At 39.5% G+C, this 13,975-nt stretch overlaps 1 protein-coding gene across 1 annotated transcript in view; it reads left to right on the top strand.

Moving 5' to 3' along the window:
* The window catches only part of LOC142160955 (alpha-2-macroglobulin-like protein 1), a 98,693-nt gene that overhangs the window by 25,373 nt on the left and 59,345 nt on the right, over positions 1–13,975 (top strand). Inside the window, exons 14-16 of the mRNA XM_075216096.1 lie at positions 476–621; positions 2,096–2,245; positions 11,898–12,083. Coding sequence (XP_075072197.1) covers positions 476–621; positions 2,096–2,245; positions 11,898–12,083 — 482 coding nt within the window. The remainder of the gene's footprint in view (positions 1–475; positions 622–2,095; positions 2,246–11,897; positions 12,084–13,975) is intronic.

The following is a 13,975-nucleotide window of genomic DNA, read 5'->3' as shown; positions in this document are numbered from 1 at the left end:
CCCTGGTGCACTACAGGTTCCAGCATGCTCAGGCCGCCATTAATTGTTTGGGCATGCTGGCGCTTGTAGTATTACAATCACCAGCACACCCATGGCTGCCAGGGCATGCTGGCACTTGGGGAACCACAAGTGCCAGCATGCTCAGGCACACAGGGCCTGTTGAGACCTGTAGTGCACAAAGAAAAATGTAAATAAGACACACACAACACTTAAAATTACACTTCCCTTCTTTACCCTCTTTATTGCTCACCCACATCCCGGGTCTTAATTTGTCATATCCATGGATCCTGGCCTTTGCCAAAAAAAGAAAAAGCATCAGTACAGTCCTATTTATATCATGGGGATTTCTATGGCTTGAGTTCAGGGCCATGGGACATTCTTTAAGGACTGTCTGACAGTGAAACATGCAATAAAATATTACCATAAAAACAGGATTATGATGTTTGGCCTGCACCTATGTGTATATCTCTCACAGACCTTCGTGGTAAGACCACTTTGAAGCTCCCATTGAATGCAGGGACATCTTCGTATCTTCGTGCACTTGTGTACATTTTACTACCTAACGGAGAGATTTTGGCAGATTCTGCAAAATTCAACATTCTAAGATGTTTCAACAATAAAGTGAGTTGCCTAACAGTTATCTCCTTTTTGATTTCATTTGAAAATGCCTATATTAAAACCCCAATGTAATTTGAATTGATTTATACACATGAAATGAATAAATGTGTGTTTTCTTATGGCTTGCGAGCATTCTACAAACACTATTGCTGACTGTCAGCTCTCATGATGATGTTTTTCATGAAGTAGGTAGAACTGAGCTTTCTGTCATGAAGACAATGATTATTATTATTATTAATAATTTTTATTTATAGGGCGCCACAAAGTATCCGTAGCGCCGTACAGGGACAAACAATGGCACAGTACAAGTAACAGTAAGCACTATAACTCTGGGGGCTCAGGCACAGCATGAAAGAGAGAGGGAGGGGAAAAGTGAGTATAGGCAGGTAACTATGGCCCAAGAAGGTGGGCACAGATGACAGGTTGAGAGTCACTGAGGGGAGCGGAGAGAAGCGAGAGGAGACAGAGGGCAGAGGGACCGAGAGGAGGTGAGCAGAGTAGCTGGAGAGCGCAGTTAAAAGTGATGGAAACAGGAGGTAGGAGAGCCCTGCTCAAAGGAGCGAACAATCTAAAGGGAGAGGAAGACAGACAGACACATGGATGAGACGGAGAGACGGGAGAAACGGAGATGGAGTCGAGGAAGGGGGAGAAGGGAAGAAGGGATGAGAAAGAGAGGTAGCCGACCGGTGGGAGTTTTAAACCTCTGCCTGCCTCTCAGCCGACAGGGACAAGTATATAGTGTGTTACCACAGGCAGCCCGCACTGACTAGAAAAGAAAAAGGGGTGACGCTCTAAATCGCCCCTTAATGCAGTAACTCTTAGTAACTAAGCAGACTCTTGTTTTCATGGTCAACGTAGCAGTGAATTCATAAAAACTAATTTTTTACTGAATATGAGTTAGTGTAAATTTGCACTTTTGCAGTTTGTTAGTAGATAATCCCAACAGGTCAACAGAGACTGTCACTACTCTGTAGCCAAATTCTGCAAACTCCTCCGTCATCAAAAATGTATAAGAATGTGGCACCACTTATATACCTTTCTGACACCTACCATCTAACGTCTTCTCCAAGTCCCAACTATCCTGTTTTAATATTTTGTACATTAAAATATCACAGACCTCACAATTATTTGTTATTAACAATCTATTCCTACAAATCACAGTTTAAAGCTATGTCCTCATTTACTTCCAAAAGAAAATTTAAAATATTATAATAAGATAAAAGTTGCACTTCCAGCATAAACAATATGTTTCAGCAGCATTATATTTCCTTATTTTCATCAGGGGATCACATTGACTATTATTAATCCACTAATTGCGCCATATCTGGCAAATGATAGATTTATCAATTATTATTTTATTATTATTCAAAGTTTGTGATCATAAAATTAAAGAGCCAATAACTGGTAGGCAAATTAGTTGGGAAGGTTACAGACTTTTATTTATTTTCCTTTCCTCATACACTGTAATTTTTTTCAGGTATCAGTTGGGTTCTCCCCGGATGAGGTTCTCCCAGGATCAGATGTGTCTCTGCGGGTTCAGGCAGCTCCAGGATCTCTCTGTGGTCTGAGAGTGGTGGATCAGAGTGTGGTATTAATGAAACCAGAGAAAGAGCTGACTGCTGATAAGGTGAGTGATGCAGTGTCGGACTGGGGCATGAAGGGCCCACCAAGGAACTGCAACGCTAGGGGCCCACCAGAGGGGGTGTGGCCAGCTATCAAAGAGGCAAGTGGTCAGCCCACGAAGGATAGCTAGCACCATAGTGTAGTATATAAATTGATGTTTATAAGGTATTACAATATTCTAGAGAGATCCACACTATTTGTATTAACGTCTATACTAATAAATTGGATTTTAGAGTGCCAGTGGGAACTAAAATAAATAAAAACACTTCTGTTTGTTCTTCAAGTGATTTATCATTAGCTATAATAATAACCACAGAATGGATAAGCAGAATGAAAGATGACTTGTTTTATAAAAAAAAGCAGCAAAACCACCGGTTTACTATGCTTATTAAAGTACATTTTTAATTGTATCACACAAAAGGAGAATGTGGTGACGGCAGAGAACATTTTTCCCTTTTACATATTAAGTCGTTTTAAAATTTTAGATTTTCCAGGATAAATTTACGAGTTCTAGACAATACCTTTTATCACCAATTGTAACAGGCAGCGCATGACGGCAGCACATGACGGCAGACATGTTTGACAGGCAGCCACACTCACTACTGATATGACAAAGAGAGGTGGGTGCGCACAGCAGAATTGAGTTGCAGAGGTTTGATTGATATATGCTTATGTGTCCAGCTAACCAGACTAAGCTGCTAGATCAAGAAGACAAGGGAGAGTCCACTCCCTAAATAATAGAGTAAATTAGAACAGCGCTAAAGTCTGGGTGGTATATAATTGTGGATGGTGTTATAAGGATAGAGTTGGATGGATCAATATTATCACAATGTGATGTTCGAGTAAAATAAGTCAACATTTAATGACAATCAATGTCACACATGACATATCTAAGCAAATAAATACAACTGGTAAAATAAAAAACATGTGTAAAGACAGATGGATCATCAGCGTCTTATGGTGAAACCATGCTGCACAATAATCATAAGCAATGAGATAAATGTATTTGAGGATCCCTCCCAAAAACTAAAATCCTTAGAAATAGTCTGTGGTATCTGCCTACTGATAAAACGACTCAGCGATATTGGTGGAGAAAGTCAGTGAGCTTTGCTGCTGAGTAAATTCTAAAATCAAAAGTTCAATAAAAAGGTAAATCCGAATACTTGCTATTAAGTGTCCGTTCAAGTTGCATGCCGTGATGGGAGAGCTCTCCGTGACCCGGCTGCTTGAGTTTGGAGTGCTCCAGTTGGTGGAGCGCACGTCGTGATTTCTGGAAGTGGGCGTGTATCTGGCGCAGTTGGTCACGATCCCGTGACTTCTTCAAGGCTAGATGTGTATTCACTCGAACATCACATTGTGATATTGTTCCAGGATAAATTTACGAGTTCTAGTGCATGGGCATTGACTGCACTCCCGGCCCTTGAGTGTGTGAGTCCCACATACTGCAGCTAGCGGCGCGTTTAATTGAGGTGTCGGAAGTTAGCCGCATTGAAGCTCCGCCCTAACAACGGAGGGGACGGAGCTTCAATGCTGCGGGGCCTACCGGTGGATAGTCCGGCTGCCCGGCAGGCCAGTCCGAGGCTGGAGTGATGTAATAATGCAATAGACAGTCAGTGATATAGTCTGCTGAACCATGTGTTGTTTATTTGCCAGAGTGTGCATCATTTTATAAATCATTAACCTTGTACCTGCTAAGTACCTTGTACCTGATAACTATTAACATCAGCAACAGCAGTCAACATTACTAGAAAGACAAAGTTATGACCATAAATTATTTAAGATAGAGATGAAGGAAATTGATATATTTTATAAAATTGGGCAGGAACCAATAAGTTAAAAAAAGATAGGGATGTCTTTAGATCCAAATAATCTGCGTGAAATTCCACAAAGCATCCTGATTTGTGTAGTTAATTTGCAGAACAAACCTGAAAAAGAGTTAAATAAACAAGCCAAATTTGTATCTACTTTGATATTCAGCATTGCATAGGTCTCAAGACAGTATGGAGGCAGAATGGCTAGCATTGCTGACTGACAGCACCAAGACCATAGAGTCCATTCCAACCAAGACACTGGCTGTGTGGGGTTTGTATGGTCTCCTTGTGTGTGTTTCAGTTTCCTTCCATAGTCCAAAAAAACATACTTATAGGTTAAAGTGTGTGTGTTTGTTATAACACTGGATCACCTATGGGTTGTTTGCCTGCACAAGCCTTCAAATAGTTTACCCAGATTTAACCTGCAATTAATCCCACATCAAGACAGCATTATCTTTTGATCCCAAGATTATGGAGATGGGAGAGTTTATTTAGCATAAATTTGAAAAGAAAGCGTTAAAAATCACAATAGACAAACAGGACAGATTGCGCTGCGGAGAATTTATGTTGGTATAACTCAATAAAGGAACCTAGAGGATCCTCCCATCGCATTAAGAAACCAATTGAATAGTATCACATGAATAAATGTTTAATCACAGACAAAATAATCTATTAAATAATAAATATAATATCAATTGTAAACCTGTATAGCTGGCCAGCATACATTTGAAAGGTACCTTGATACAAAATAAAAATCAATTGTAAAAAATGATAAAAACCTAAAAAACCCAGAGGGGCTAGGTAAAGGAAGTCCAATATATTGACCGTACTTCTTAAATGAATAATATATATCAGAAGCTCTTATAGAGAAAGCATGTATACATTCCATGTAGCAAATCGATCAATAGTAATCACGAGACTCTCTTTCACTTCATGTTGTGTCTAATACTTCCAATATATGGTAATCAGCTATGTAGACACAGTCAAGATTTGCTCCGTAACACTTGTTATAGTAAGGAGCAATTCAAATTCAACCGAGATATTCAGCACCTTCTCAACAACATATATTAAATTCTTTGGAAAAACCGCAATTGAAATTCAGCAGTATTTTCCTTACCATTCGGCGTCTTCAACCCTCCGGAGGGATTTAAAATAGATGGAAATACAGGGATTTCGAAACTCACTATATTCACTAGTTAGTGAATGTTATAGTCGGCACACCCAAATCAGGGTTCAGATGTTAACCGCTCGTGAGCGGTAGTGGATCAGGTTGTAGAAAAACTTGTTCCTTTGCGCTGAATCGCGCCCGTCAGATGGGGCTTTAGTTGAAACAGTATCAAGCCAAAATTGCAAGTTATTGTATCAATATACACAGTTCCAAAAGAGATCAAAATTCAAGCCGACTATATTAGAGCTTATTATTTCTCAAAGCTTTGAGAAAGTGCCGTGAAGCAGGCACGAAACGCGTCAGCGATTGAGGTCTGTGATTTCATCTCACTAAACCAACTATCATCTCACCAACACGGAGACACGGAGACTTTGTCTCTAATATAGTCGTCTTGAATTTTGATCTCTTTTGGAACTGTGTATATTGATACAATAACTTGCAATTTTGGCTTGATACTGTTTCAACTAAAGCCCCATCTGACGGGCGCGATTCAGCGCAAAGGAACAAGTTTTTCTACAACCTGATCCACTACCACTGACGAGCGGTTAACATCTGAACCCTGATTTGGGTGTGCCGACTATAACATTCACTAACTAGTGAATATAGTGAGTTTCGAAATCCCTGTATTTCCATCTATTTTAAATCCCTCCGGAGGGTTGAAGACGCCGAATGGTAAGGAAAATACTGCTGAATTTCAATTGCGGTTTTTCCAAAGAATTTAATATATGTTGTTGAGAAGGTGCTGAATATCTCGGTTGAATTTGAATTGCTCCTTACTATAACAAGTGTTACGGAGCAAATCTTGACTGTGTCTACATAGCTGATTACCATATATTGGAAGTATTAGACACAACATGAAGTGAAAGAGAGTCTCGTGATTACTATTGATCGATTTGCTACATGGAATGTATACATGCTTTCTCTATAAGAGCTTCCGATATATATTATTCATTTAAGAAGTACGGTCAATATATTGGACTTCCTTTACCTAGCCCCTCTGGGTTTTTTAGGTTTTTATCATTTTTTACAATTGATTTTTATTTTGTATCAAGGTACCTTTCAAATGTATGCTGGCCAGCTATACAGGTTTACAATTGATATTATATTTATTATTTAATAGATTATTTTGTCTGTGATTAAACATTTATTCATGTGATACTATTCAATTGGTTTCTTAATGCGATGGGAGGATCCTCTAGGTTCCTTTATTGAGTTATACCAACATAAATTCTCCGCAGCTCAATCTGTCCTGTTTGTCTTTGGTGTATATACATTCGTGTATTTCAGTGGTTGTTGTGTAATAAACCACGACAGTGCAGCAGTGGAGATTGGTGTTATCCCTTTTCTGTATATATTTTTATAGACAACCATTATCTCTTAAAGAGATCCCCAAAAAAACCCTTATTGGTGGGATTCCTCCGCCTACATAGTGTGCGCCATTAACCCTTTATGGGATTACTTTTAAAAATCACAATGTAACACACTATAATACTATACTATATTTTACTATACTATTATATACTACATAATATAATATACTGTACTATATTAATATTATAATATAAACACAGGGGGGAAAAAACTTAACAGTTACCAAGTTTCCAGTCTCTATATCCAACCCCTGAGGTATATGTTTTGAACACAGTCTATTGGCAGCAAGACTTCTTTTCCACTTAATGCTGAAAATACATCCGCCCTGCTTCAATATCTCCTTGGTTGCACACCTGCAGTAAAAAGAAGGAAGATCGTTGGTTCTCACAGTCCCTCTCAGTAACCTTTGATATTTATATGTCCAGCAGGAGCCATAACACATAACCAGGTCCCCACTAAGTTCTTCCAACTGAGTCTCTCTCTCTCTCTCTCTCTCTCTGGACTCTACCCTTTATTCTGTCTCTCTTTCCCATTATTGTCGTTTCTGGTTTTCTGGTAAGAGAGTGGACACTGGTTGGGCTTAATCTTTCATTTTACATATCAGTACCCACCTCTTTATGTCCATGGGAATAATGAGGGGACAAAAGGGTTAAAAATGCCACAGTTCACTCACTGTGGGAAATGATACATTAAGGATAGTGCAGGCTGAACCTCTCATTTAATCATAGTGGTGGAAACATTAGACTGTAAGTTTTACCGGGGCAGAGGTTGATGTGAATGATAAAACATTCTCTGTAAAGTGTTGTATTATATTCTGAGTTCTATATTATTGAAGGTTAATATTAATACAAAATAAAGCATGAGATGAACGGGCTAAGCGCCCATTGTCCAAATGTGTGTGTGTGTGTATATATATATATATATATATATATATATATATATATATATATATATATATATATATATATATACATACACACATTACAAATATAATTGATAAATATATCAAATATTAAAACATGAGATTGGTGACGATAAAAATCCATAAAACATACCAATATGATGGTACATTAAAAGAAAACAGAAAAACACACCATGGCAATGAAAATTAAAATACCATTAATAGAATAAAAATAGAAACTTAAGATATTCAATTAAAATCAACAATGTGGATATCAAATAAATTGGTCAAGGAATGATATAGATAAAATCCAACGTCCAAATAGATAATAAAAATCCATATAATGGTTACTAACCATAAAATACATATAATGGCCCTGATATCCAGCACTATATATATAGTCCAACAGAGTTTATCGGTATTGATACTATACAGAACAATGTCCGTTTAAGAGGGGAACAAATGTCTATAGTTTAACACATATGGTTGTAGTGTCAAGAGAGCCATAGCTTGTTACAACAATTGCCACTGTCTCTGTGTGGTCAGTTGTATTGGATATGTCCATATAATTATGCTCAGTAGTAAAAAGTTTTCTATAAACTGACAGTGAGTAATTATACTTGCTGTTTTCCTTGGGCAGCGTGTGAAGCCAGGGCCGTCTTTCCCATTGGGCACGCTGGGCAGGTGCCCGGGGGCCCTGCAGCCCAGGGGGGCCCTCCGGAGGCAGAAGAAAAAAAAAACCCTGCAAAAAAAGAAGAAAATACTTACCGTGCTGTCAGCTGGCGATCCGGCTCCCTCCCTGGTCTCCTCCTCCATCGCGATGGCAGTGCTTGTCGGGCATAATGTCATCATGCCCACCCGACATCCATTGCGGAGCGCGACGGAGGAGGAGACCAGGGAAGGAGCCGGATCGCCAGCTGACAGCACGGTAAGTATTTTCTTCTCTTTTTGCAGGGTTTTTTTTTTCCTGCCTCCGGAGGGCCCCCCTGGGCTGCAGGGCCCATATATATAATAATTTTAATTTGTTTTGTGTATATATAGGGGCCCCGGTGCACTGCTGTGCCCGGGGGCCCAAGAGGTTCTTAAGAGGGCTCTGTGTGAAGCTGGGTACCCAGCATAGTACAGTGAAGGTCTAATGCAAGGCTGTTTTCATCCTTGCAGATTGATGAGCAGGGGGAGAGGGATGTATCGCGTGCGTTCCACTACGGAACACATGCATTGTTCCAAGTATCCTATGTCCATATGGAGTGTGGGCGCGATTCAACGCTTTTCATCCAGTGGTGGACCTTCTCAAGGGCATGTGATCTTGTGTGTGCACAATCAGTCATATTTGTACCCCTCCTCCTCTTTGCCACAATTCTTTTGATTGGTTCCACTATTCAACGAGCAAAGGCTGCAGATCTTAAACCAGCAACAGACTAAAGATGCAAAATTAAATGATAGAAAACTTTACATATAATTGTGCTGCTATATAAACCATCATTGATAATATATACTTATTATCCTGTTGTTTATGTTCTAAAATTGTGGTTGTTATGAGTACAATATGCACAGCAATGAACTTATATAGTGCTGGTCATCAGGACCTATTAACCTTTATATGGATTTTTATTATCTATTTGGACATTGGATTTTATCTATATAATTTCTTGACCAATCTAATTGATATCCACATTGTTTTAATTGAATATCTTAAGTTTCTATTTTTATTCTATTAATGGTATTTTAATCTTGGCTGCTATGGTTTCAGTGTACTATTATATTGGTGTGTTTAGGGATTTTTATCATTATCAATCTTGTGTTTTAATATTTGATATATTTATCTCTTATATTTGTATTTGTAATAAAATGTACATATATTGATTTACCAATCTGATTATCACCAACTTGACCATTACTGCAAGGGATCACATTTACATTCTATTATTATTAATACAATTATATATTATACATTTGGACAATGAGCACGTAACCTAACCTATTAATCTCATTTTGTTCTCTATGGGACGGACACCCTTGGTTATTGTAGCTCTTGTACCACTGGAGAGAGAGAAGTTCCTTTCTATTTTCTTTCAAAAAATAAGTCATGAATACTGTACGCAAAATACCTTAATGTCTGGCATCAAGACTGTGATCTCCCACGAGTCTTAAACTAAGATAGAAATTAATTTTCCACCTCTGATTCTCTCTCCCCCGCTTCCTCCCTTCCAGTCGAGGTCCCTCAGGGCTCTGTCCTTGGACCCTTACTATTCTCACTATACACCTCTTCTCTGGGTGCACTCATCAGCTCCTTCGGCCTCAAGTACCACCTTTATGCTGATGACACTCAACTCTACCTTTCCTCTCCTGATCTCTCTCCCTCCCTTCTCTCCAGGGTATCCGCATGCCTCTCTGCCATCTCCTCCTGGATGTCCTCTAGATTTCTTAAACTCAATCTTGCTAAAACTGTACTCATTGTCTTTCCTCCCTCTCGTACCTCCTTCCCCTCTGACCTCTCTATCACTGTTGACAACTCATCTATCTCCCCTGATCCCCAACTCCGCTGCCTAGGTGTCATCCTTGACTCTTCTCTCTCCTTTGCCTCTCACATTCACTCTCTCGCCAAATCCTGCCGTTTCCAGCTTCACAACATTGCCCGCATTCGGCCCTTCCTCTCCCAGGATGCCACCAAATCTCTCGTCCACTCTCTGATTATCTCCCGCTTGGACTACTGCAACCTTCTCCTTATCGGCCTCCCCCTCTCTCATCTCGCTCCCCTTAGATCTGTACTTAACGCCGCTGCTAGGCTTATTTTCCTCTCTAGCCGTTCCACCTCTGTCTCCCCACTCTACCAAGCCCTTCACTGGCTCCCCTACAGAATCCTTTTCAAGCTCCTCACTCTCACTTACAAGGCCCTCGCCAACTCCACTGCTCCCTACATCTCTAACCTTATCTCTATTCTCCCTCCCGCTCACTGCGATCGTTCAACGATCGTCGCCTCTCTTCCCCTCTGATTACCTCCTCTCACGCACGTATCCAAGACTTCTCCCGCGCCACTCCCCTCCATTGGAACAAGCTCCCCCGCTCCATCAGAATTTCCCCTAATCTGTCCTCTTTCAAACGAACATTAAAAACCCACCTTTTCCTTAAAGCCTTCCAGTCTCATGCCTAAACTCCCACCAGTCGGCTACCTCTCTTTCTCATCCCTTCTTCCCTTCTCCCCCTTCCTCGTCTCCGTCTCCGTTTCTCCCGTCTCTCCGTCTCATCCATGTGTCTGTCTGTCTTCCTCTCCCTTTAAATTGTTCGCTCCTTTGAGCAGGGCTCTCCTACCTCCTGTTTCCATCACTTTTAACTGCGCTCTACAGCTACTCAGCTCACCTCCTCTCAATCCTTCTGCCCTCTGTCTCCTCTCGTTTCTCTCCGCTCCCCTCATTGACTCTCAACCTGTCATCCGTGCCCACCCTCTTGGGCCGTAGTTACCTGCCTATACTCACTTTTCCCCTCCCTCCCTCTCTTTCATGCTGTGCCTGAGCCCCCAGAGTTATAGTGCTTACTGTTACTTGTACTGTGCTGTTTCACCTTGTACTGTGCCATTGTTTGTCCTTGTACGGCACTACGGATACTTTGTGGCGCCCTATAAATAAAAATTAATAATAATAATAATAATAATTGATGCCCAAAAAACAGTCAATGACCAGAGAGCCTTTTCTTAAAATTCACCTCTACCATTCAAATCAAAACAGAAGCTGTATAGTCCGAATTGGGTCCTTCAACTATTCATAAGCATCTCTGATGCTGTAAAAATCTCTTCTTATTGAACGGTTATACTACTGGCCTGATGGTACACCTAACATACATTGTAAATCCATTTTATATCAGTTCTTTTACATTTCTATGGCACCATGTTTTTACATATCTAAATATCATTTTTCCCTTTCACTTTTGTGTACATGATGATTTCTGATTTTCTATGAATTAAAGAAATCAGAACTCATATAAGCCATTAAGGATCCCTGATATCTCTCCTTATACCTCCATTCTAGTCATGGAAACTATAATTTTTTGCAACCTTTTGACAGAAAGACATTCATTCTGAAAGCTAACAAATTTATGTCAAGCACTGGGGTTTTATATAATGTGCTTCTTATTGTTGTTCCTAATTACTTATATTGCTGATCATATTTGTGTTGTTGTTGTCCAGTTGAAGATTAAATGAGGATAGGACTGCATGTGGCTGCTGCAGTGTAATGTAGTGAAGAATGAAATAGGGGCAATTGATAAGCCACAGAGGGAGAGTTAGATGATGGAAAGAGCAGGTTTGTCCAAGAGTAGAGAAAAGTGATGGTAGGCTTCTTTCAAGCTGATTCAGAAAGATCTTGTTGTCAATTGAACCAATTTTCTGTTGTATCCCTTTGATTTTAAAAAGGTTTATGGTCTTTTCCCCTTCCGGGATTTTGGAGAATACGATTATCGTATCCAGGACTATGAAGATCAATGTGAATCCCTTGACTATCCACCCTTGTCTTATTTTCCTGAACTTTCTCCTAGACGATCATTCATGCACTTATGGTATCGAGATGATGCCAATGATGATGTATACAGCTTATTTAAGGTACGTGGGTAGACATTCATTACAAACCGTGAATATTACACACAATGTTGTGTAACTGAGAAATAAAATTTAAAGAAAATTAAAGTTCAGTTGTGCACACACAAAATGTTGAGCCCCAAAGGACAAAATAATTTCAACACTTTAATACACTAATAACACTTTAATATGTTTAATAAGTTTTATTTTATGTAGGAATTATATTATGGAACATCTCAAGTTCATGAAATAATTGTAAATTTTATGCATAGTTTTGGCCTGCCTATCTGATTATGCTTCAAAATGTTTAGTGCAAAAAATATATTTTTGTAAGTTCTGTGATAGAAGCACTGGGCAAGTGGTGAATGGTAAAAGTATATGCCGCAGGATTTCTGTCTTGTATGCTCTAAAACCCCCAGGAGATTGTCTTGTATGGGAAGGAGATTCCCAAAGGGATATTCAACTTAAGGAAAAACTAAAAAAGGACTGTGGGGTGTAAATGGAGAGAGATGGGTGGCCTCCATTTGCAAGGCACAGCCCAGGTCTTCCGTTCTGCAAGTCTGACAGCAGAATGGTTAATGTTTGCACCTGTAAGAGGTGTTTTAAAAAGCTTCTAGGCTTCTTCCTCTGTCTCTCAGACCTTGGGAGGAGGTTGGATGCCTCCTGAGACACTGCAAATGGTGACTACATAGTACATAGTAACATAGTTGATGAGGTTGAAAAAAGACACCAGTTCAACCTATTTTGGATCTCCTGCGATCCTGCACTTATATTTGAAATTAATCCAGAGTAAGCAACCGCCAATCTGTTTCAATTGTGAAAATCCCCCCAGACTCAATATTACCCTATATATACTACTATCCTTCATTTTAAATTAACGGTCGTATCCCTGGATACACATTTCCGCTAAAAATTTGTCTAACCCTTTCTTAAACATATCTATTGAATCTGCCATCACAACCTTCCCTGGCAATGAATTCCATATCTTGATTGCCCTTACTGTAAAGAACCCCTTCCTTTGCTGGTTGTGAAATTTCCTCTCCTCTAACTTTAGGAAATGATCACGTGTCCTGTGTATTGTCCTTGGGGTAAAAAGTTCCCATGAAAGCTCTCTGTATTGACCCCTAATGTATTTGTACATAGTAATCATATCTCCCCTTAGACGCCTCTTTTCTAAAGTAAACATGCCTAAACTGGCTAACCTTTCCTCATAACTTAATGACTCCATACCCTTTATCAATTTTGTCGCCCTTCTCTGAACCCTTTCTAGTTCCAAATTATCTTTTTTATAGAGTGGTGCCCAGAACTGTACTGCAAATTCAAGATGAGGTCTTACCAACGATTTATTAAGTGGCAAAATTACACTGTCTTCCCTTGCATCTATGCCCCTTTTTATGCATGCCAATACTTTGTTTGCCCTTGCAGCTGCTGCTTGACGTTGAGCACTATTGCTAAGTCTACTGTCTACGAGCACTCCCAAATCCTTTTCCATTATAGATTCTCCTAAATTAATTCCATTTAATTTATAGATTGCGTTCTTGTTTTTGATCCCTGAATACATAACCTTACATTTATCTGTGTTAAACCTCATATTCCATTTGGCCGCCCAATCCTCCAGTTTATTTAAGTCCCTCTGTAGAGAAGCTACATCTTGCTCTGATTTTATTACCTTACAGAGTTTAGTGTCATCTGCAAAAATAGAAACTTTACTCTCTAAACCATTACCAAGGTCATTAATAAATATATTAAAAAGGAGTGGCCCCAGCACGGAACCTTGAGGTACTCCACTTAAGACTTTTGACCAATTAGAAAATGTTCCATTTATCACAACTCTCTGTTCCCTATTCTCTAACCAGTTTTCGATCCAAGTACAAATTTTGATTCCTAGACCCAGTTCCCTTATTTTGTTAACCAAC

Source organism: Mixophyes fleayi, chromosome 6, assembly GCF_038048845.1.
Source record: "Mixophyes fleayi isolate aMixFle1 chromosome 6, aMixFle1.hap1, whole genome shotgun sequence".
Classification (NCBI taxonomy): Eukaryota; Metazoa; Chordata; class Amphibia; order Anura; family Limnodynastidae; genus Mixophyes; species Mixophyes fleayi.
Note: the sequence above shows the minus strand (reverse complement) of the source record. Positions and strands in the feature narration are given on the sequence as shown.